General features: G+C 44.3%; 1 protein-coding gene across 1 annotated transcript in view; it reads left to right on the top strand.

Moving 5' to 3' along the window:
• The first annotated feature begins 1,042 nt into the window (after positions 1 to 1,042).
• The window catches only part of PRTFDC1 (phosphoribosyl transferase domain containing 1), a 66,856-nt gene continuing 43,421 nt past the window's right edge, over positions 1,043 to 24,477 (top strand). The window contains exons 1-3 of the mRNA XM_006258399.4: positions 1,043 to 1,207; positions 7,800 to 7,906; positions 10,582 to 10,765. Of these exons, the coding sequence (XP_006258461.1) occupies positions 1,154 to 1,207; positions 7,800 to 7,906; positions 10,582 to 10,765 (345 nt within the window). The 5' untranslated portion in view covers positions 1,043 to 1,153. The remainder of the gene's footprint in view (positions 1,208 to 7,799; positions 7,907 to 10,581; positions 10,766 to 24,477) is intronic.

Below are 24,477 nucleotides of genomic sequence, written 5' to 3'. Positions count from 1 at the left end.
TCACTTAGCTTTGCCCCACCCCGCACTGCACCCTCTCCCTGAATAGGTCCTTGATTTCTCCCCCCACGTCCTCCCTTTTGCTTTGGCCCTTGTGGCCTTTACGTTGCCAGACACCTGTGCAAATCCTTGCTGTGCTGCCATCGTTGCCCCCCTGCCGGTCTGCTTGTTCCTCCTGCATCTCTGCAGTCCTGCTTTGCACTGATCCTGTCCCCCATCCGGCTTGTTATCTGCTCTGCACATGGGCCCCTGGGAGGAGCTTGGGAATATTTTCATTGCGTCAGCATTTGTGAGGCAACAGACTCCAGCGTAACGAGATTCCAAGCGTAAGTGGAAATTTTTGAAGCCCAAACGTAACAAGAGCTGAATATCTAACAGGTTGGAGCAGCTTAGCTGAATCATTTCCAAAGAATTACATTCACGAGGCCTGTTACTGGCAGGTGGCAACGTATCTAGAGACAGGAACAGACACAGCTGATGTACTGACTCCCACAGCAGTGCTTGTGGCAAACGTGTGGCCCAAAAACTGGATTCTTAAATTATCTCAAGACCCATCAATGACCTGCGGGGATCATCTTCCCATGGAGGGCTTGCCCACAACCAGGCATGTGAGCAAAGGAGCTTCCTGTCTTCTCAGCAGCCCCCAGAAATTGACTGTGCGGGGAGCGCTGACTCCCACGCATCCTGCGGCGCTGATCGCCCAGGAAGGCGTTTCTGCGCCCTCGCACATGCTCTTGCCCTGTTCGCCGCCTCTCCCGCCTGGGCCGGGCCCCGGGCACAGCAGGCGTCCGCACGTGCGCAGGGCTTTTTTCTTCCCAAGCAAAAATGGCTGCTGCTCGGGGAGACCGGTGTGCACTCAGTGTCAGGAGGGGCGAGCGCGCGGCGGCGGCGACACACCCCCACAGCGGGCACCTCCGGGCCTAGGCCGGGTTCGGTGCCGCCGCTCCCCACCCCCCACATCCCCGTGCGGCGCGAAGAGCGCTGCGGGGCGGGGCGGGGCCTCGGGGCGGGGCGACACGGCCCCGCCCCGGCCGGATCTGGGGGCGGGGCCGGCCCGAAGCTGCTGGGCTCCACGTTGTAGGCCGGCGCCTGCTCCCAGCCCCATCCCCGTCCCCACGCTTGGGCCGGGCCGGGCCGGGCGGGCGGGCGCGAGAAGATGGCCGGGCCGGGCGGGCTGGCGGCGCGGAGAGGCAGCGCCCGCGGGGTTGTGGTAAATGGAAGCTCCCCCCTCCCCCGCCTCTTCCCGCGGCCCCAGCTTCATGCCGCCGGGCCTGGGCTGCGGGCTGCCCTCACATCCTGCCTCAGCCCTGCCCTGCCCTGCCCTGTCCTGCCTTCATCCAGGCGCTCCCCTCCCCTCCTCCCAGCCCCTGCCCCCGGGGTGCCGCCCTCGTCCTCTGCATCCCCCCCCTTCCTCCCCATTGCCAGCGCTCCCCCATCTCCCCCCCCAACCCCCCGGGACCTGGGGCTCCCCCCCCTTCCCCCCGCACCTCTCCCTGGATAGGTCCTTGATTTCTCCCGCCACGTCCTCCCTCTTGCTTTGGCCTTTGTGCTGCCAGACGTCTGTGCAAAGCCTTGGCCCCCCTGCTTGTTCCTCCTGCATCTCTGCAGTGATCCTGCTTTGCGCTGATCCAGCCCCACATCCGGCTTGTTATCTGCTCTGCTGTATCTTACCCTTCCCGCTCTGTGACCAGCCCTCTGCCAGCTTGTTCTTCCTTCATCAGCCCTGCCCTGCTGTATCCTACCCTTCCCGCTCTGTGATCAGCCCTCTGCCAGCTTGTTCTTCCTTCATCAGCCCTGCCCCATTGCTCTCAAACCTGAGCTCGGTCTCCCTGTCTTTAAACCGAACTCTTTTCTGCTCTGCCCTGCGCTGCGTTTTTCTCCGCCCCATGTTGCATGTGTGTGCCTGGCTGGCTGCTGGAGAAAGAGAAAAACCTCTGGTTTCTAGATTAGTCTGGTGATTACAGCACTGCAGTTTGTGAGTGGTAGAAGCAAACTCAGCAGCGACTAGCAAAGGTGTCACACATTACAAAACTAGTAGTTTCTAAGGAAAAACAAGGCCTCTGTTGAATCGTCTTGAGCATTACCTCTAGGGTCTGTGACAAGGAATGTAGATCCAAATACACAAAATATTCAGGTATTAGCATCCACTGAAGCACCTAAATAAAGGCTAGTCATCCACTTATCTATGGGTTTGGGGCCCAATAATAAAAGCCTACTTTTGAGTTCTTTTCATTTTACCCTTTCTGTGTACTGAAATTGTCTAAAACTACATGTTTTGTAAAGTTCCAGGGATTTATGGGCTTATAACAGCAGACGAAGAAGCTAGGTTTCCAAAGACGTTCTAAGAAACAGCCATTTTTTATCTACACTGTAAAAACACTAGGGAATAGGTTATCATCGTATTCCAGTTGCATTATGGTAGTGTTACCAGCAGTGTCTTAATTAGCTTCCAAAACAATTCTCAGGCCCAGGCATGGGCAAATGGTGCTTCCTGAGTCTGGGGGGGGCACCAGATTGCAGATGGTGGGGGACCCCTAGCAGCCAATCGCCAAGCCAGTGGCAAAACCGGAAGTGCACTGGTTTTGCAGCTGGCACTTCCAAGGGGTGCATGGCCAATCTCAGGGGGTCCACGTGTTGGCATGCAAGAGGCCGGACAGCGGGGGGGAGGGGCCCAATACTTGTGGCAGCGCAGCCCCAGACTCTTCCTTGCTGTCCGACCCATGTTGCGCACACACCTGCCACCAGCAACAACCTGGGCCTGGGCTCTGCAGACCTCAGTAGCTTGCAGACTCCCTGCCACCTGCTGTGAGCAGCCCAAACTCCGTGGCGGGTGGCAGGGGCCTGTCTAGAGTCGGCTGGCTGTGGCAGGCAGCTGGGAGGCTGGAATCTACTGCACCAATGTCTGTGGAGCCCTGGCCTGGCTAATTGCTGGCGGCAGGTGCACACGCACCCAGGGGTAGACAGTGAGGAAGGGGTGGTTCTGCACTGCCACAACAAGGATCAGGTCCCTTGCTTGCACCTGCCACCAGCAACGAGCCAGGGCAGGGCTCTTCAGATCTCAGTGCACTGGCTTGCATCTTCCGACTGGCTCAGGCTCTGGGCAGGACTCTGCCACTTGCCACGGAGTCCAGGCTGCCCATAGCAGGTGGTGAGAAAGCTATAATCCTCTGTGCTGAGGTCTGCAGAGCGCCGGCCCAGCTCGTTGCTGGCAGCAGGTTCACACATGCCTTGGGGCTCAGGGGAGATGCGAGGTACCCGATCCTTGCAGCAGTGCAGCCCCAGCCCATTTCCCACCTGCCAGGCTCTGGCATGCATGCCAGGAGTTGCTAACCCTTGCTCTGGACTATAGCCCAAAAGTCACCATGTTGTAATTGCAAACAATTGCAGCTATAATGCATGGAGGAGCTGTTAATGTACTTTCATTTACAGACTGGGTAGCCGGATGGTAATTGCTGTGATAAGTGCCATTTACAAAGATAACGACGTTGTTACGGTTCTCATATTCTTCTGGAAGATTGCTTGATGCCCCAGCCTACCAGTTTACATGAAAGTGGAACCAGACCTGTGTTGTATACTGCAATGAAATTTAACTGCTGTAAATAAATACTGCCTGTGTGTGTCAGATACAAGGAGAGAGTCCCTATTTTTTGACAGATTACCACTTTCCACTCCCTTCTAAGAGTTCTTTCGGTCCAGTGTGTTTTCATGGCATAATAAGGTATTCCTGTAGTTTTGTTCCAGATGTCCTAAGTGATTACATTCAGACATATCATGCTTTCAGACTGATTGTCATGTAATATATTTCCTCAACAATTTTTATTCCTCAACAATTACTGGCACGCTGTTCCGCATTTGAATACAATACGTGTCATGCTTGAACTTAATTGTTTTACTTACTCTACTATTAATATGTTTTTGAAAAGCATGGCAAACCTTTCTTCAGACTTACATAACTGACAACAACTAAATGAGCTATAGTTTCTTCCTTTAGGTTCTTTCTTTATATATTCTTAATTCACCATTTGTCTAAGAACAAGCATAGAAATCTTTCAGCCCTTCTTTATTGAAAATTACTATGGCCTGAAAAGTAGGGATTCCAGTGGAGATTCTTCAAAATCATGTTATAGTATTTCTTCTTTAATGCTGTAGCTGTGTTTGCATCTAATGAGAAGTAGGGTCACAGATTCACAGAAGTTTAGGGCTGGAAGGGACCTTGTGAGATCAGTTCCAAAGAATTCATTCACAAGGCCTGTTATTGGTAGGTGGCTATGTATCTAAAGAGAAAGGAACAGCTATAGAAGGTTTATTGATTTCCCATTAAAATGGTAATCAGTAGGGATCTTTATAGGATGATACAGTTTGTGTTGTTTCACTGGTAAGAGTGGATTTGGGGAAAGAAACAGAATGGTTGATAGAAGAATTAGAATGCAATACTGACTGTAAAAAGATCTATCGTAACTTCAGTAAAGATTGTTATTTTTAAATCATTTTTGGATCAGTTTTGATTTTTTTTTTTAGTCTGCTCCTAGGCTCCATAACTAGACAAAGCGTCTTGAAGTCGATAAAAAATGTTAAAGTATAAGTCCCCTGTAAATAGATTAATTTAAATTAGAGTTGAAGAAGACTTACAGATAAGTTTTCTGGACCTTTTGCAGTTGTAAAGTTTTTTTGTTTGTTTTTTACTATAACACAACTGTCAGGATGGATGTAACTGCTAGAGCTGTGCAAAGTTTCAGTCCCTGATTTGATTTGGTGGAGATTCAACCCAATTTGGTGGACAAATCTCTGAATCTGAATCAAATCAGAACCCTCCAAATTGATTCAGAAAGATTTGGCAATTTGGACATAGACACAGCTTTAAATGATTTTTCTACATACCTCTAGGTAGCAGGTGGCTCGTGAATGTTGCGATGCTGGGGCGGATAGAGTGTCCCACAAGAGCATGGAGGGTTCCCCAGCATGCTCAGCAGCAGACCTGTAAGTGGATGAGAAGTGCTTCCAGTCCACTTCTGGGGAGTATGCCAGGGGGACCCCCTCACTCTCCCCCGGCTCAATGACTGGTGCCTCCTGGGTCTGGGGGGGGATAACCAGAGTCCCCCCACAGCTGATCGCTGAGCCGGAGGAGGGAGGGGGGCAGTGCACTCCCTGGCAGACCCCGAAGTGAACCAGAAGTACTTCCGGTCCACTTCCAGGTTCACCGCCGAGCACATGGAGGCTGCCCCAGCATCGCAGCATTCACAAACCACACTAGTCCTTAGAGATATGTAGAAAAAACATTTAACGCTGTGTCCATGTCCGAATCGCTGATTCTCCGAATCAGCATCAAATCTTCAGGTTCAGATTTGGCTGATTGGATCAGGGATGGTGATCCAAATCAATTAATCGAATCACTGTCCCTGATTCCGGCCGAATCCGAATCGAATAGGGCCCTCTTTGCATACCCTTAGTAACTGCTTGTCCTGTGAAAAAAGGACTACAGCTGAGTAGCTCTTTTTAATGACCAGATCCATAGCCCATCAAAATCAGTGGAAAAACTCTGGACACCAATGGTCTTTGGATTATGCTGTCTTTAAATATTAATTGCCAACAAATAATAATTTTGAACAAGACAAAGCTCTACAGGAAACAGTTTCTGTTGTGTATCTAAGAAACTATGTTACAAAATTACCATCATTAGCTAAGCATTATTTCTTCAAAGCATAATTTAGTGTACCAAACTGGCTGCAGAAAAAAATATATCAATGAGAAAGGTAGAAGCCACATCAAGACTAATAATAGAACTGAGTAACCAAAATGATTGAATAATTATTAAAATGAAGAAGCATTAATCCTTCATAAACAGGTATATCTACATGCCCTGTTTGTTTTCAAAGACTTTTTTTCCTTCAATCTGAAAGATTGTTCAGCAAAGATGTCATTCAGATATTGTACCCCAAAAAGCTGTTCTTTTCCTCGTTGATATTTATGTGTCCAAACTGGAAGGAAGAAAGTCAAGATGTTTGAGGTTGTATATCTGGGGGGGCCCAAAACTGCACACACTACTCCAGATGTGGCCTCACCAGTGCCAAGTGGAGGGGAATAATTAGTTCGCTCGATCTGCTTTCAGGGCTCCTATTAATGCAGCCCGGTATGCTATTACCTTTATTGGCAGCAAGGGCACACTGTTGGCTCATATCCAGCTTATTGTTCACTATAATCCCCAGGTCCTTTTCTGCAGAGCTGCTGCTTAGCCAGTTGGTCCCAACTCTGTAGCAGTGCATGGGATTCTTCTGTCCTAAGTGCATGACTTTGCACTTGTCCTTGTTGAACCTCATGAGATTTCTTTTGGCCCCATCCTCCCATTTGTAGGTCACTCTGAATCCTAGCCCTACCCTCCAGCGTATCTACTACACCCCCGAGCTTGGTGTCATCTGTGAACTTGTTGAGTGTACAACCCATCCCATTTTCCAGATAGGTAATGAGGATACTGAACAAAACCAGCCCAGGACTGACCCCTGGGGCACTCCACTTGATACCAGCTGCCAGCTAGACATTCAACCATTGATTACGTTGAGCCCAACAATCAAGCCAGCTTTCTATCCATCTTACAATCCGTTCATCCAACCCATACTTTCTCAGCTTACTTGCAAGAATGCTGTGGGATATAGTGTCAAAAGCCTTGCTAAAGTTGAGGTATATTATGTCCGCTGCTTTCCCTGCATCCCCAGAGCCAGTTATCTCATCATAGAAAACTATCAGATTGGTCAAGCATGACTTACTGTTGGTGAATCCATGCTGACTATTCCTGGTTACTTTCTTCTCCACTTTCAAGTGCTTAGAAATAGATTATTTGAGGACCTGCTCCATGATTTTTCCAGGGACTGAGGTGAGGCTGACTGGTCTGGATCCTCCTTCTTCCCTTTCCTAAAGATGGGTGCTATATTTGCCCTTTTCCAATAGTCTGGGACCGCCCCTGGTTGCCACGAGTCTTCAAAGATGAACAATGTCTCTGCAGTCATATCAGCTAACTCCTTCAGCATCCTCAGATGCATTGCATCCAGCCCCATGAGCTTTTACATGTCCAACTTTTCTAAACAGTCCCTAACCTGTTCTTTTACCTTCTCCCCAAACTGTGCTGCCCAGTGCAGTAATCTAGGAGTTGATCTTGCCTGTGAAGACTGAGATAACAAAGGCATTGAGTACTTCAGCCGTTTCCTCATCATCTGTCACTAGGTTGACTCCCCCATTCAGTAAGGGACCCATACTTTCCCTGACCTTCCTCTTGCTCTTGTTGCTAAAATAGCACAAAGTTAAAGTCTCAGTTCTTAAATTCTGGATCCCATTAGGCATCTGAGACTCTTGTCATCACCTATAGTATGTATAACACTCACAGTTTTAGTTTGGCAGTATTTTTAAAGTTATCAGATGCATCAAACTTTAATCCTGTTACTGGTCCAATATTAAATATTGTCCCCTCTGCATTCCCCATTTGAGTTGGGGAATAAGTTCACAACATTTTTGTGGCAGATTTTTGAAGAATGCTAGCCTAAAGCCATTCAATAGGTTTTATTTGTAGAAGTAGTTTTAGGAGGAAATGGACTAATAGACAAAAATGAAGCAGTTGGGTAGCAATTATGTTGTGCCTTTGATCACATGATTTTTCAAATGTATACCATTTTGAATGTGAGAAATGTTTGCACTAATCGGAGCTTCTAACTAATGTCAAATTGAGTATGGAGGGGTGTAGTCTAGTATTTATCATGTGGCACATTTTCTTATATTGAATAAAACAAAGTATTCTAATGTTATTACTCTATATGCAGATTTCAGATGATTGGCCAGGGTACAGTTTGGATTTATTCACTTATCCACAGCACTATTATGGAGATCTGGAATATGTGCTCATACCTCATGGTATTATTGTTGACAGGTATGTGTGGTTTGAATATTAATAAATAAATACTTTGCAGTATTTTGTGGTCTTGCTTATAGATATGCAGCTGGACACCTACAAACTATATGCAAAGTTGCATGCAATAAAGAGTATTATAAAAGAGTATTACTGGGTTTGAAAGTCGAGCACTTGAAAGCTGAGAAATGTCAGATTTACAGTTGCTGCTGCAGACTTAGTTATCCACTTTTCATAGCCATTCTATGTGCAGAATGAAATAGGAGTACTGTAGAAAAGTTATTATATGATCATCAAAGATCCCGGTTTTCTCTGATTAAAAAAAACCAAACCAAAAATCTCTGATTTTAACACCCTCTCCCCAATCCATATTTTCCCATGATTAAAACAAAATTCCATATCAATCCAGATAATATAGAGTGAGGTTTTGTTTAAACATGGAAAAATGTGGATTTTGTTGGGGGGCGGTGATAATCAGAGAATTTGGGATGTTTTTAATCAGAAAAAAAAAAAGCATCCTGGGTCATGTAGTTAAAGATTGCATGCAAATGTATAAAAACTCAGCTTTCAGTTTGCTTTCAGTTATTATTTTGGCAGGATACTGGTATTTTTCCTAAAATGCACAAATTAAAGTAAGGAATTGGTGATTTTTTTTATCAACATGTTGGTAAATAGAATTCCTAAGGTATCATTAGCCTGTGAGTCTTTTCCCCTTCCTACTGCCATACATTTCAAAGGCTTGCTACAAATAATGGGGATATTAGAACTTCCCAAAAGATGATTTAAAAAATCTATCATAATAGAATGTTTTAAAATCTTATGATATTGGGTTCACTGTGAAGAGATCCATCCACTCATATGCCCTCATGTCAAATGATTGTGAGAACAGGTATCAGTCAACTTCCCTTTATTATCTTTCTCCAGTCAATGTTGAATTCATTCGTTCCTCTATTGTAGTATCAGTTAATATCAACTCCCATTTTAGGAATGCTTATCCTTCCTCTCAAATAAGATGCAGTTATACATTTGGGCTAAGTACAGACATTCGGGGGCGATAGGGGAAAGTTAAATCGGTTCAAAATGGCTGCCCAACATCAGGTAAGTCAGGTTTCAGGGGGAGGGAGGTGGGGCTGTGCAGGGAAAGTGGACAGAAGTTCCATGCACAAGTTTGAACTAAATCAAATAAGTTTGATACCACATAAATCCAGGTTTGTCTTAAACTGAATCCTGCAATTTTTAGATTGATTTGTGTGCACGGAACTTCTGTACAGTTACAGGTTTAGACTAATTTCCATTCATTGAGACGGGGTCTGTAAGTGTAAAGTCGGTACCAGGCCAAGCTAAGTTTAAATTGGATGGCCATTTTGAACCTGATTTAACGTCCCGAATATCTATGGGGTTTAAACTCTGTTGTTGCTTTCTAGCTCAAATTACACTGATCTGTAGTAGAGCAAGACACTATTCGATCTTCGTCAGAAACCATCATTGCTAGATGTTAGAAATTGAAGTTAACATGAAAAAATGTAACTGTTTTAGGTGCCCAGCAATGTGAGACAACGTAGAGACCTGATTTCCAGAAATGCTGGGCACTTATGTCCTTGCTAAAAATGGGGCACCCAAAATCATTAGTTTTTTAAGCCAAAATCTTTATCCTACTGAAAAACTGGGTATATTATTTCTCACATGCTACATTTTGCTTTTTAAAGGAGACTTTATCAGTTAGAATGTAGATATTGTAAGAACCTTAATCCCCAAATTAATCCTGAATAATCTTGACTCTTCCTGTCTCTGCTGTTTTTCTGTGTGACTTTGGGCAGCATCTCGCTTTCTTTCAGCTCTAACACAGAGATATTGTAGTCTTTTTTTGCAAAGTGCTTTGGGATTTTTAAATAAGTCTGTATGTATTAAGTCTTTACATCTATTATTAAAATGTAGGTGTGACTTTTTCCTTATCCTACTCTACTTAAAGCATTTCTGATATTCCTCCTTTTTATATAGCATTTTTTAACCAATAACTGTTAGGTAGCAATTAGCATGAAAAGGTGTGATGGTGGAAATACTTTCAATTAATGTCTGATGAGATAGTGTAAGGCCAAGTTTGTTGATCACCCTGAAAGTCTTTCCAATTCCCTTATAACATATGTATGTATTGCTGTATCTTATTCTCTTTATATAATTAGAGGAATATGCCTAATGAGAAGTCCTAGCCTGTGTGATTATACGCATTTAGAATCTTGCAATGACTGATCAGATTGGGTATTTATACATGTGCTCCAGGAATGGGGGTGAGTGGGTGCAAGCTCGTTGAATGAGCTTTAGTTAAAGCACCTTTGCCATCATTTGTCAATGCGGGGACGCTGATGCACGTGACACTGGAGTCTGCTAGACTGTGGGAATTACCATGCTCCAGCAGACTCAACTAATTGAGTCTAATCCAACGTGCTATAATTGCAGAGCATCAGAGCATCCTCGCTGCATGTGTATAGGTGCCCATTCTTTCTTACAGCACCCTCTTTGTGGTCTGCTGAAATCAGTTAGAACTTGGCTTTTAGATAAATTTTGGGCTGTTAAATAAATTTTGGGCATGGGCTTTAGATAAATTTTGTCTGAGTTCATTTTTCTGTAACTACATGGAAAGTATATTATGCTGGAGAATCTGCATATTATGCTATGCTTATCCTTAATTTTTACTTCAGGACAGAGCGCCTGGCCAAAGACATCGCCCAAGACATTGGAGACAATGACATCGTGGTTCTTTGCGTCCTTAAAGGTGGCTACAAGTTCTGTGCTGACCTTGTAGAGCACATTAAGAATCTCAGTAGAAATTCAGAACGGTTCATCTCCATGAAAGTTGATTTTGTTAGACTGAAGAGTTACCATGTAAGTCAACAATTCAGTTATATAAATGTTTGATTAATTAGTGGTTTGATTCTAGAAATAAAGGATTGGTTTGTAGATGGGAAAACTTAAAAAAGAAAAATGTATGTAATGCATCTACAAAAGGTATCGATCTAAAAATATTTTTCTTTTACTTCCAAAGTATTTTATTTTTCCCAAATAATATAAGAAAGATGTAATCATAGTCAATTCTGGCATTTACACACATACCTTTGTCTGCTCTGACACGCCAGAAATCTAGCACATCGGAGCAGGCTCTATGAATCAAGTCTGTGAAGCATGCAAGCTAGCATGCAGCTGTGCATTGCATGCATTTTTATAAACAGCAAAATGCACATCAGAACGCAGAAAATGGCGGCAGTGCACTTTTGAACTAAAACACCTTACACGTGTTTTAGTTAAAAAACGTGTCACCACCATTTTCTCAGCACTGATGCGCATTTCGCCATTTATACAAATGCATGCGCCACAGCTCCGGGCACTTTTAAAAGTGCTTGGCATTGCAGTGCATGCATTTGTACAAATGCCCTTCTTTCTACTCTGATAAATGTGAAACAACCTAAAGATTTTTTTTTTACTATCTTCATATCTCTAAGTAGAAACTGAATTGAGTATTGGGTTTTATAATCTGTCAATGTATTGTGTTGATTTTCTAAAAAATGTGAACTGTTCTGTCAAGGTTATCTATTATTTTTTTATTTCTCACCTGCTCTGATAATTATGTTGTTAAACTGAAAGATAACAAAACTGTTGCTTATTGTGAATCTTTTTCAAATTTGTTCTTTAATTGAAGCCCAGAAAAATTACTGGAATGTTTTATTCAATGGGTCATCAAAAATATATGGCAAACCATACCACTACATGATGTTATTGCTTTGCAATAAAATTAAATAAGATGCTGAACTACATCCAGCCTTCATACAGGAGGCCAGAGCCACTGTGAACTGGCCTATGTGTTACGTAACAGTGGTCCATTGATTTCAGAGTGGTAATGCTAGTGAGATGAGCTATTTGGAGCCATCTCTTTGTAGGTCATGGTAACAGTTTTCATTTTTCTGGGTCTCATACTTGAATTCCATCTTACATGTTGCGGTTCATGGTGGACTAAGTCTTAGAAATACTATGGTCTGTAAAATGGCCAGGGCAACATACTGAAGAATGAGTGAACAGGGAGTTAGAATGCTTTTGCCTCCAACTGAAGTATGGCAATAAAGCTACTCTGGGACCATTAATGCAGCATCAAGATTTTGGTAACTCCCGTAGCACTTGTGCCTTCATTCCATGGGGAACAGTTGGTGGAGCAGCATTGCTTCAGATCCATTGGTATCATCCCTGTTCCAGACCTTCCCAAATGCAGCTTGCATTTTTGCTACAGTAGAGTACTGATTCCACATGTTTGAAAACCTTTGCCATCAGAGTTCTGCCCAGGGACTTGGTACTGAGAACTGATTTGGGATATAAAGCACATGTACTGTACAAAGATTTCACCATTGCATGAAGTCTAATTAGTGAATAGAAGTGGGGAAAGAGATGCTTGTCTGATGTACAAGCACCTAGAAAGTAGAAGTGAAATTTCAAGATCGTTATTTACTTATATTACGGAAATATTAGATTGTTTAAATTAGTTGTTGCTTTAGAGATGCACTTGCCTGTGCATGTGCCTTTTTGTTGCCCTTCATCTAGGAGAAAGGTATCTCAGTCCTGTGCAGTTATCCTCTGTCTTCTGAGACAGGCCAGATCTGATTAGCAGTGTGAACCAGGAGCCATTGAAGGATAGTAAAGGCAAAAACATCACTGCAAAGCTAAAACCTACAGCATTACCACATAATGGTTTAGGACAGGAAGTAAAAAATACAGTATCTAGTACATACTGCAGTGGAAATTTTGGTAGAAGAATGTAATTATTGAATTTGAAATTTGACCAGACCACTGGGGTTAATATCCTTGGTTTGGGTGTGTGGGTGAGAATATTAGTGCTGTATATTTAGTGTCTTCTGAATGTGAAGAACCTTGGTTTCACACCTCAGCTGGAAGAAGACACCTTCTTACACTAGTGTCAACACCATTCTTAGATAATAAATTATATGATTGTAAATGCTTCAATACAAGGGTAATGTTTTTGGACTGTGTCTAGCACAATAGTTTCCTGTCTTTTTGCAACAATAATAAGGTTAGAGCACTGGTTTAGTGATTCATAGGCAAGGATGCCATATACTGAATCTCTAGTACCATTTCTTATGGTCCATTTAGGTTTCTGGTTATCATTTGGATGTTTTCCAGCCAATTACAAGCAAAATTGGGTCCTATAAAATATGAGATCACAGCCTTGTAAAATTCAGCAATGATCAAAATGTTTAAGTGAGAAACTAGCCCTTAAAAGCTGAATGATCCAGTCCCCTGCCTTTCCAGTCACAGCTTGAACTCTCAAATCCCAAATCAATGAAAAGTTACCTACTTCTATATAGTAGTATCTCTTTTCTCCAACTGTTTACTCCTCACCAGAATTAATTAATTCCTTCTTTGGAGGTAAGAATTCTGTATGTTAGAGAGAAAAATAATGCTTACATTGAAATAAAATATAGTAAAGATTTCAACCACATCAGTCCCTCATTGCAATAAGATAAGGGTTATCAAGCCACAGAAATTAGGGGTGGGGGCACAGCCTGCCACAGAGTCTGGGGCCTTTTGTCCCCACTGAAAACGGCCATCGGTGGCAAGCATGGCTTGCTGCCGCTGCTGGACTCACACTGTCACTGGAATCCTTGTTGCTGTGCTTTCCACCATGGCAGCCCTCACTCCCCAGGCTGGATCCAGCCCTGAATGAACCCCGTGGTCTAGATCCAATACAGGGCTCTAGTGAGTTTCATATATCTGCAATACGAAATATGACTGCTAAAAGTAAACACATTTAGGTTTTTTTGTCTGCATTTCTTTCACTTCCACTTTCCTGCCTTGCACATCTTCCATTCTACTTTCTGTTGGTGTTTTACTTTACTCTGTTCATTTTTCTTTTCTACCTGTCTCACTTCCCAGCTGCTTTTCTTTTCATTTAATTTACCTTTTGTTCTTTTAGCATTTCTTCACTAACTGTTTCCTCTTTCTCTCCTTCTCAAGGGAGCCATGCTGCTGTCACTACACTATCTTCAGCTGTGTCCTTTTCTCTCTCCAGCTGCCCAAATCCAGCAACCTTTTCCTGCTCTTCTAGATATCGGTGGGGTTTTGAGTTGTCTTATTCTAACTTCAACACTCTATACCAAAAGGTTAGTCATTTTAGAAAATATAAGTGGAAAGGAGAGTTTTCACTTTAACTACATAGCAAAAATGGGCTCTCATAACTCACTAATTTAGACCCAAATTGTTACCTTGTGTGGAGTGAAAATCTTCTTGACTGTGCTCCAATTCAGAGTAATTAGAAACGCCCATATTTTGATGTATTCCATGGGAAGATGCATTATAGTTAGCTAGGGAAGAGAACAATTTTTGATTAAAGCATTGAGTAGAAGAAACAAAACAGAATCTACCTGGGGAAATTTTAACTCAAGCTAGTTGTGCGTTAGAACTTATTTTTTATGAAAAGTGATTCTCGTTCTGACCTCGTTTATGATGCACTTATTGACACAGTTAAGAACTGAAATTCAGGTTTTGGCTAAAAGTATATTTTACTTGCTCCAAAAATAAACTGGATGTTCTATGTATTTAACTCTATTTGCTACAAGAGGCTATGGTATTTGACATTTTTGCCAAATAGTAAAAATGATGTTACTGTACTAAAGAAGAGATTTATTGGCTTATATGTACAACACAGAAAGAAAAATATTAGGTTTAAATTCTATCCAGTGTAGGAATAGATTAGACAAGCACCCATATGTAAGCAGAAAATTAAATTTGCAAATGGAGAAATATAGAGCCAAATCTTATTTTATTGGGCACCTAAGTGCCTAAGTATGATCTTTTTCCACCCTGTTTGAATCCCTGAGGAAACATGAATGGGGTTTTCCCCTCCCCACTGTTTTTTGTGACTTAGGTTTAAGCCTAAGGTGGTAACATGTAACAAAAATAGAGGGTGTTAATAGTTTTTCAGCGATTTGAAGAAAGTGAAATAGGATTGCACTTAGGCATCTAATAGGTAAAATGGTATCTGATGCACACCGTTAACCAAGGAGAAAGGATTGCCTTATTGTAGCTGGCATTTTGAGGTCTTCCTACTAAGTAAAAAAATATATTTGCCAAATTTTTACAATGATTCATTGTCTTATGATGGGAGGTGCTGAGCACCACAACTCCTGCCCAAGTCAGAGAAGGAAAACTGCCGTATTTAGCATCTTTGCAAATCAAACCGTAATTAGACACTAACATGGAAGAGATCAAATTTATTGGAAGCCAAACTTATTTAACAGATCAAGTTTATTTTTTTCTTACTTTCTCAAATTAAATTCCTTGTTATTTTCCTGATTCTTTGAAGTTATGTTCCTATTTTTTTTCTTTAAAAAATAGCTTGGTTCTAAACATTTGGAGAAAAAAAAGAAGAAATTATTAATAATAAATGAGTGGCACAGTCATGTTATACTTTATAAGCTAAACATGGTATTCTTTCTAAAATGGAAAAGAGGTTAAAAAATCATAAAAAGAAAATATCGTGAGTGAGAAAGTGGAATGGCAGCCACCATAGGAAGGTGACAGTAGGGACTACAGCTCCTTGGAGCACAGAGTTTCTTTTGGACTCAAAGGTGATTTAAAATACTTTGTGTATTTCTTTCTCTTTTATTAATATCTTTATTTTGGTGATTCTGATTGAAAGGTTTATTTTAAGAAGACTGTTCAGCAGGAATTTGAATAGAGGCTGTTTTGTGGCTCTTACCTTCTAAATATAAGGGATAATTTCTTCCATGTCATTATAGGTGTGAGTTAGAAAAGGTGGGTCTTAGAGCCGACAGAGATGTGGAAGGGGCATTTAGAGTCTTGAAAGTGAGGAACAGGAGCTTGAACCTGATGCCAGCAAAAACAAGGGGAAGCAGGTCTTCACAATAGGATGGAGAGAGAGGAATTTTTCATTAGCATTTTGGGTGGATTGGAGAACAGTAGCAAGCGGTGTGGAATTCATAGAGCAGAAGGATTTATGCATTAATTAGGAGCAGACATAGTGGATCTTTGAAGCATTGTAAGGTAAGAGCAAATAAAAGTATATGTCAACATAGATATGGAGGAGAATGTGAGAGGAGATTTGAGTATCATACTACACCTGGACAGGATATAGGAGAGTGGAATTGATGTTTGTGATTGGAAAGGTTGCACTGGAAGAAAAAAAATCAGTTTAGTTTCACTGCACTGAATTTCCAGTGATAATAAAACATTCAAGAGCTGTCAAGAGATGTGAGACTGAACAGGAGGGGGAAAAATATAGGTGAGGGCAGATTTTGAAGTCAGCAGCTTACACCATAAGAATGAATAATGTGACCAGACAAACAATGTAATGGGAAGAGAGGAAGGAACTGAAGATAGAATCCAAGGGGCAGTTGACACTGGGGGAGTGGGAAAGAGCGAAAGAGACTGAGAGTTTTGGTGATACAAAAAAAACTAAAACAAAGGTAAGTGAGTTTGGAATAGAAACTGGAGAAGAGAAAGCTGAAGCAACAGGAATAGACTGCATACTCAATGCTTGAAGGCAAAATGGAAAAGAAAGTTAAGTGGTTGGGAGTTCACAAAACTCTCTTCCATGCAGGGAAGGAGGATACAGAACAGGCTGGGTGGGACAGTGAGATTAAAATTGGCTATTGTTTTGGTGTGGTTTGAGTAACTTTAAATATTAAGAAGAGCCTCTTGTAGTTAGAGTCCATCCAAAATGACAAATAGAGTAATCTATAACGAAAGAGAAGGTTGAATGAGAACATAGAAGGTAGGGCTGTGCAAAGCTTTGGTCCCTGATTCGATTCGGTGGAGATTCAGCTCAATACGGTGGCCAAATCTCCGAATCTGAATCGAATCAGAGGACCTTTTAATCTCTCCAAATTGATTCGGAACCTTCCAAATCAATTCAGACAGATTCGGACATAGATACAGCTTTATATGTTTTTTCTACATACCTCTAGGTAGCAGGGGCTCTGAATGCTGCAGTGCTGGAGCAGATGCAGTGTCCCACAGGAGTGTAAGGGGCTCCCCAGCGCACTCAGCAGCAGACCCAGAAGTGGACCAGAAGCACTTCCAGTCCACTTCCTGTTCTACCGGGGAGCGTGCAGGGGAAGTCCCCATGCCCCACTAGCTTGGTGACTGGTGCCTTCTGGGTCTGGGGGGGCACCCAGGGTCCCCCTGCAGCCAGTCGCCAAGCCTAGGAGGCATGAGGGGCCCCCCAACGCACTCCCTGGCAGACTGCAGCAGTCACAAGCCATGCCTGCTACCTTAAGGTATGTAGAAAAACTTTTAAAGTTGTGCCTGCGTCCAAATTGCTGATTTGCCGAATCAGCATCGAATCACCAGATTCGGATTTAGCCGAATCAAATCAGGGACAGTGATCCAAATCAATGGATCGAATCACTGCCCCTGATTCAGGCTGAATCCGAATCGAATAGGGCCTGTTTTGCACAGCCCTAATAGAAGGCCCCTTAAAGTATGATATTCCTATGTCATCAAATCTAGTACCTTGCTATTGCAAGCAGTGACATTATATAACCCAATTCATAAATGTATCAACTTCCATCTTAAAACTATAATAGCTTAAGTTAGTTTAATGTTATAATATAGTGGAATGAAGAGAAAATAAAGTTGTAGTAGAAGATTCATGCACTCTCCAGACTTCTTTCAAAGATGCTAAGCAATCTTTGGTCAAGAGAGAAGGAAATAGATGCTTTATGACTGGAGACTTGTAGGACGGACAGAGGGATGGGAGTGGAAACTGAAAAGTGGAAGTGTAGTGTTTAGGATGGAGTTTGAAAGTGAGAAATTTAAAATATATGGTAAAAAGAAACAGCATACCATTTATTAGATGGGCCAGGATGTTTTTCACATAATCAGTTACTTCATTTCTGGTGAGAATTTCAACATTTTATTATCAGTATCCAGAAATATGTAAAGCTGCATGAGGTGTGAATGTTGAATTTTTTTTTTTAATGAGGTAGTTTTAATGCATCACAGTACTTTTTTTGTAGTGAAGAAATGTACACGATTAAGATAGTAATGATGCTAAGAAAACTTTCCTTGTATCCTTTTGTAAGAGGGTTTGATTAACCTTTTGCAGACCAACATGATGGAAATTCACCTTTTTTGCTTTGGTATAGAGCATACCTCTGGAAGAAAAGAATGCTTTTGTAGTTTCAATTTACACTCTGAACTGCAGGTACTAAATTATTTTTATTGACTGGCGGCAAGAATGTAACATTTTTAAAAACCGCCCTCCCAGAATATAAATAACCTAAAAGGAATGTTGTTTTGCTAATCAATTGAAGGAAATAGCAGAGGATTATATGGTTTTAATCCTTTGAAATATGGTTTGCAGAACATAACTAATTTTAAAAATGTGACCTCTCAATGTTAATTCAAACACAATAGTTACATTGATGTGTGCGCACACACATGCATTGAAATGAACTGTTTCCACTTTAGTCTCCAGTTGTTTGAAATATGTTTGCAACTGTTGATTATTAATCTTGACATAAACAGAAGCATTAGTGCTATAAAACTTTGAAAACAAATAACAAAACAGGCATTGTGTTTGCTACAAATCTGAATGGTTTAGTCTATATGATGCCACTTTGCTAAATCTATCTTTTCTATAAGGAAGGAAATATGGATATTTTATATTATTGTTTAATGCAGTTGTGATTAAATGTTATGCCAGTTGGTAAATGTAGTCAGATTATGTTTCTTTTGTATTTTTATATTTTTAATATCACAATATTTACTTCACAGAGCATTCAAAGTTAGACAGGTATACTCATATTAGAAATGTATATAAAATAAAAGTACACACTTTGTTTAGTAACCAAATATTATTCTATTTTGTATATTTTTACTGTATGGATGTCGTTCCTTAAGACCAAAATCAATATAAAAAATGCATCTGAAAATAATCTTGTAAAATCTAGTGAGGCCAGGGATAATTTTTAGTGCTTTTGTTCATATGCCTATAGTAAAGAAATACTACAGGGCATTAGATCTTTAAAACAATGGCACCTGGCTCCACCAAGATAGTACAGTCACAAAATGGTGGCTGGACATCCATTCCTGCGTGGCGTGGGAAATAGAATTCATGATCTTCTGCTCCAAAAAACACATTCCCATTAAATTAAAATAGAATCTCTATTAGCTCAAGTGGTTAGAGCCTTCAGAAGGAGCAAACGGTTCTGCTCACTGTGCCCATATACAGTATGTGGTTTAACAGATGACCGTGTTGTCTTCGTACGTGGGCATGAGTTAATTGCAGATTGGCACCTGCCTGGTGGAATGAATTCCTGCAAACCCTGAGGCCAGTTTTTGCACTGATATATGTTTAATAGGGTTGTATGAAGAATAAGTCAGTTCACGATGTGTGTGTGTTTGTATAATTTTATATATATATATATATATATATATATATATATATATATATATATATATATAATTTACATTACATATGTGTGCATATATATGTATGTATATGTGTGTGTGTGTGTGTGCGTGTGTGTGTGTGTGTGTGTGTTGTAACGGGCTTATGTAGAAGCCACGTTACTCGGGTAACCGCGTGGAGCACTTGATGCAGGTGAAGGGAGTTCGCACACTTTAGGAAAATCAGGGTAATTATGCCCGCCACCACCTTCATAAGCCCAGCTGTGTGGGACTGTACTTCGCCCTCGGGCACTGGAGGAATTGGAGAAGACCACGAAAAGATGGAGAGAGAAGTGGACAGCTGGTATGAGAGGAGAGCCAGGGATCAGGGACGTGGGGATGCCGCAGCCTGCACGTAAGGAGCGGGGACACCTACCCGAGCCCTGTAGTCGGCACAGGTAAACTGAGAAGAACCCGCAGGGTCTTGGAGAGCCATGTGGAGGAAAGAACCCTGAGGCAGGAGACTCTGGGGCTGTGCACAGAAAGAGGAAAATCATGTGAAACGTCTCCCCTCACCAAGCAGGTGGGGCACACGGCAGGTTCAGCCCCAGACGTGGGAAGCCACAGTTAAGATGCCCCTCTGCCGGGCTAATTGATGGTAAGCTCTACATCCCGTCAATGAGGCAATTGGTGGCGAGAGCTTGGCCTGGGCAGAAATTAACTAATGTAGCCGGGAGACTCCCCGGCTCAAGAGTTAATTGGAACGTTAATCACTTTCCCACTTATGAGGCAATTAGCACAGGGGAAGTAACACTGTAACCCTTATACAAATAAAGTGAGCACCAAGAAGTTAATCATCTGGGTGGTCTGTGGAGGGGGAGAAAACACAAATATTAATACTGAACATCTTTCCCTTTCAAGCAAAGTCATGGCAGGTGAGTTTTGAGGGGAACTGAGATAGACACAGCGACCCTCCCACAGAAACTGGTGCATTGGCTGGGAACCCAAGGAGCCATGGAGTCCATGGATACCCAAGCACCGACAGACTGGCAACAAGTGCACAGCATCATCCTGCGACTCCTGCAGGGGCAACAAGCCCAACTGGAGGAGATAGTGCAGGTACGGACTCAGGAAGCTGAAGCACGGAGAAGGGGAAGTGGCCAGGTCATCACAAGATGACGCAGAGCATACCTGGAAGCCTTTGAAAGGATGGCCATAGCTGCCAAATGGGACCCCAGCAGCTGGGCGGTATGCATAGGCTCCCCCCTCATTGGGCCAGCACAAGTGGCCTATCGGGCCCTCACCACGCCTGAGTCCCGGGACTACCACAAGGTAAAATAGGCTATATTATACTGCCTTGAGATCTTCCCAGAAACATACTGCCAGAAGTTCCGGGCCTAGAAAGGGGCTGAGGTTCTTTGCCCATGCCGGTTAGCTGAGACCCTCAGAGACTTAGTAGAGCGGTGGCTGCAACCAGAAACCAGGATGATAGATGAGGTGGTGGATCTCACTGTCATGGAGCAAATTTTTACTGACCTCAGAAGCAACACCCAATGCTGGGTATGGCACTACCAGCCTAAGTCAGTGGAGGAGGCTCTCCGGTTAGCCAAGGATTATGCCAAGGGAAAAGAGCATACCCCGAGGAAGGAGCGTTCTGGAGGGATGAGGCTGGCACCCCCCTGGCAGGACCCAGCCAAGGAAGGAGGGGGGAGAACTCCCAAGCTCCTGGTTGCGAACCCCAAGCCTGGGACTCCAGAGAAATAATATGCTACAGGTGCGGAGAGAAAGGGCACGTGTCCCAGTTTTGTCCACGAAGGGCCCAAGTTGAGGTGCTAACAGACAGCCCATATGATGAGAAGATGGACTGCAGTTTCAGCTGGCACAAGGGACCAGGGCACCAGAACAAGCCAGTGGTCAAAGTCCAGGTGGGGGATACCATCATCCCCACCGTCATCGACATGGATTGCTCACAGTCAATGATACGAGCAGACCTCATACCATCACACCTGGGAAGCCCCAAGAGCACTGTGAGCACGGTTTGCATCCATGGGGCCTCTTATACCTACAAACGCTGATAAATCTGGCTCACGGTGCTGGGGTGCACAGAGAAGATTGTGGTAGGATTAACCAAGACCCTACCCTGCCCTATGCTCCTAGGGGTTGATTGGCCCCACCTGGAGGAGGTGGTCACTAAAGTCCTTACAAAGAAATGAGGGGAATAGAAGAAGGGCCCAGGAGCGGCCCGCTTTGGGATCCCTGTGGAAGAAGGGGGTGGAGATCTCAACATGGAAAAGATCATTGGGGACGGGTACTTCCAAGAGGAGCAGAGACAGGAACTCCTTTTCCAGAACATCTGGCAGTCCCAACTGGCCAAACAGGAGGATGAGGTGGTGGACACATGGAGGATGAGACAGAGCCCTTGCTTTGAGATAAGGCAGGGGAGCATCTTGTACTGGGTGGAGGATAAGGAAGATGGGAGGGAAAGGTGGCAGATCTTGGTTCCCCAAAGGTATTGGGAGGACTTACTAAGGGTAGCACACATGCTTCCCATGGGGGGACATCTAGGATGGGATAAAACAGAAGCCCGCCTGAAGTGATGGGTTGTCTGGCCCAGTCTCTATAAGATGGTGGAAAAGTACTGCACAGAATGCCCCAAGTGTCAGAAAATGGGAGGGGGAGGGCAAAGCCCACAAAGGCCCCATTAGTACTCCTGCCCTTGGCAGGGCAGCCTTTTGACAGAGTCGCCCTGGACGTTGCAGGACCCTTCCCCCGCAGTCAGGCAGGGTATCAATTTGTCCTGGTAATCATTGGCTATGCCACCCACTTCCCCAAGGCAGTTCCTCTTTGATCAGTGATGGCCACGGCAATAGCTAGGGCTCTCATGAAGTGGGTTGCGTGGATCAGGATTCCCCAAGAAATCCTCACTGACCAGGGGAAAAATTTTATGTCCAAATTCCTGAAGGGGATATATAACACCTTGAAGATCAAGCAGCTCCACACCTCCATCTACCACCCCCAGATGGCCAGACGGCCTGGTGAAGCACTTTAACCAGACCCTGAAGGGGATGATGCAGGCCTGAATACAAGGCGACCCACAGGGATGGGATACATTGATACCCCCCTTCTCTTCTCCATAAGGAAGGTTCCCCAGGTCTCCATCAGGTATGCCCTGTTCTAGCTGGTCTACGGCCAGCACCCCCAGGGACTGCTGGATGTAATATGTGAGGGATGGGAAACAGGGCCTGGAGGCAAGGCCCAGCCCCAAGCCATGGCCAACTTCAAAGAGAGATTGAAGAAGGCCCTAAAGATAGCCCAAAAAACTTGGGACATAGCCAGGAAAGACAGAAGCAGCATTATGACGCGCAGGCTGTCGAAAGGGAACTCCAGGTAGGAGTTTGGGTACTCGTGCTATTGCCCCACAAACTGCTATCACAGTGACAGGGACCTTTCCAGATTACCAGTCGCATAGGGCTGGTTAACTACGAGGTCCTCCGTACTGAGCCCACCTGTAGGAAGCAGATTTACCACATTAATCTGTTACAAAGATGGCGCCAACGAGAACGATGGATGGTGAGGAGGGAGCCAGGTGAGCTAGAAGAGGGGGAGGAAACTAGGGTGTTCCATGAAACAAGGGACCTCCTACCAGACCAGAGGTTGACGACCAGCTTACAGCAAGAGGACCTAAGGGGCCCTGATAACTGAATTCCAAGACATTTTCAAGGAATCATCAGGAGAAGCCCAGGGAGTAGAACATAGTATCCAGACCCCACTGGATGTGAGAGGGGAGGTAAAAGCCCCCCCCCCCCCCCACAAATGTGTCCTGGGACCCCACCCAATGAGCCTCGGTACTTCCTGCAGGGAACGAGACAAGTGGCAGCTGCGGGGAAACGCCAACGCAGACTTGGCAGTTCCACAGCTGCCTGAGCCTGCAGATTGGCAAGCCTTGGGGGGGTGGGGCCTCGAAGAAGCATGGGCTGCTCAAAGAGCAGCTGGGGAAAGGATCAGCTGTCTGGGAGGAGAAGAGCGGCATGCTGGCTGGGAGACATGGATGGCGGAGCCAGGTGGAAGCAGAACTGAGCACAGGGCGGGAAGCTCCAGCATCAGCCGGGGAAGCCCGGCTTCAGGAACAGAGAGTCCAGGCTCTGGGAGCTGAAGATCGCTGGAGGGCCACAGCGGATCGAAGCAGTTCTTCCTCACAACCACGGGCAAAACCACAGCCTTGCTGGAGAGCTCAGGTACCGCAGCGGGGAGGGGAAACGAGCGGCAGCAAAACCCTGCAGGCAGCCCGGTGAAGAGGGAGGAGCAGGCGGCGGCTGAATCGGAACCCTACAGGGAAGTGGCAAGTATCACCAGGTGGTGGGCTCAGGAGTGATTAACTCCTAGTCAGTTGGTCCCTGGGAAGAATACACCCAGAGATGGACGAATTCCTTCTCCCGTCCCAGGGGACAAAGGGGTCCTGGGAGCCAGAATCTGAGGCACCCATCGGCAGATGCCAAACACCTTTTTTTAGTTAAGAATTTCCTAAGTTACAGTTACCCCAGGCAAGAGCAGGTTTAGTTACCCAAAAGTTGATTCGAAGACCAGGCACCAACTCAGGAGAGATTAACGGTCAGAAAGACCTGACCCCGATCAAGGCAGGTAACGTGGATGAAAAGTGATCATCCCAGGGAAGGCTACAGAGAGTAGTGTCTTCCCAGGTCATCGATGTGGTAAGGGTGGGGTAAAGGGAAGATTTGGAGCCCCACGAAGAAAGACCAGGGTCAAGACCCCTTTGGGACCACTGACAGGGAACTGCCTCCCCATCAATCAACATCGAAGATGTGGCAGGCTGGTAGGGGCAGCACTCAAAACCATCTAGGTGGCCCCAGGGTGCGGTCTCACCCTGATGTCACTAAGAAACAAGGCACTGACCAGAAAGGGGCCAAAGCCTTACAACACCTACCAGCGACACCGGGACGTATTGTACGTAACCACTGGAGGAGATTACCTCGGCACTTGTGGCCCATGGTCAGACAGGAAGTCGAACAGGTGAGGAGGTTAGGAATCATCAAAGAGTCCAGGAGCCCCTGGAGGTGCCCAAGGGTTGCGGTTCCAAAGACAGATGGCTTGATACAACTGTGTATTGATTACTGCAAAGTGAATGAGATTGCGGCATTTGATGCTTTCCCGATGCCGCAGGT

This window comes from Alligator mississippiensis, chromosome 5 (genome assembly GCF_030867095.1).
Source record: "Alligator mississippiensis isolate rAllMis1 chromosome 5, rAllMis1, whole genome shotgun sequence".
Classification (NCBI taxonomy): Eukaryota; Metazoa; Chordata; order Crocodylia; family Alligatoridae; genus Alligator; species Alligator mississippiensis.
This window is presented reverse-complemented; position numbering and strand designations above follow the sequence as displayed.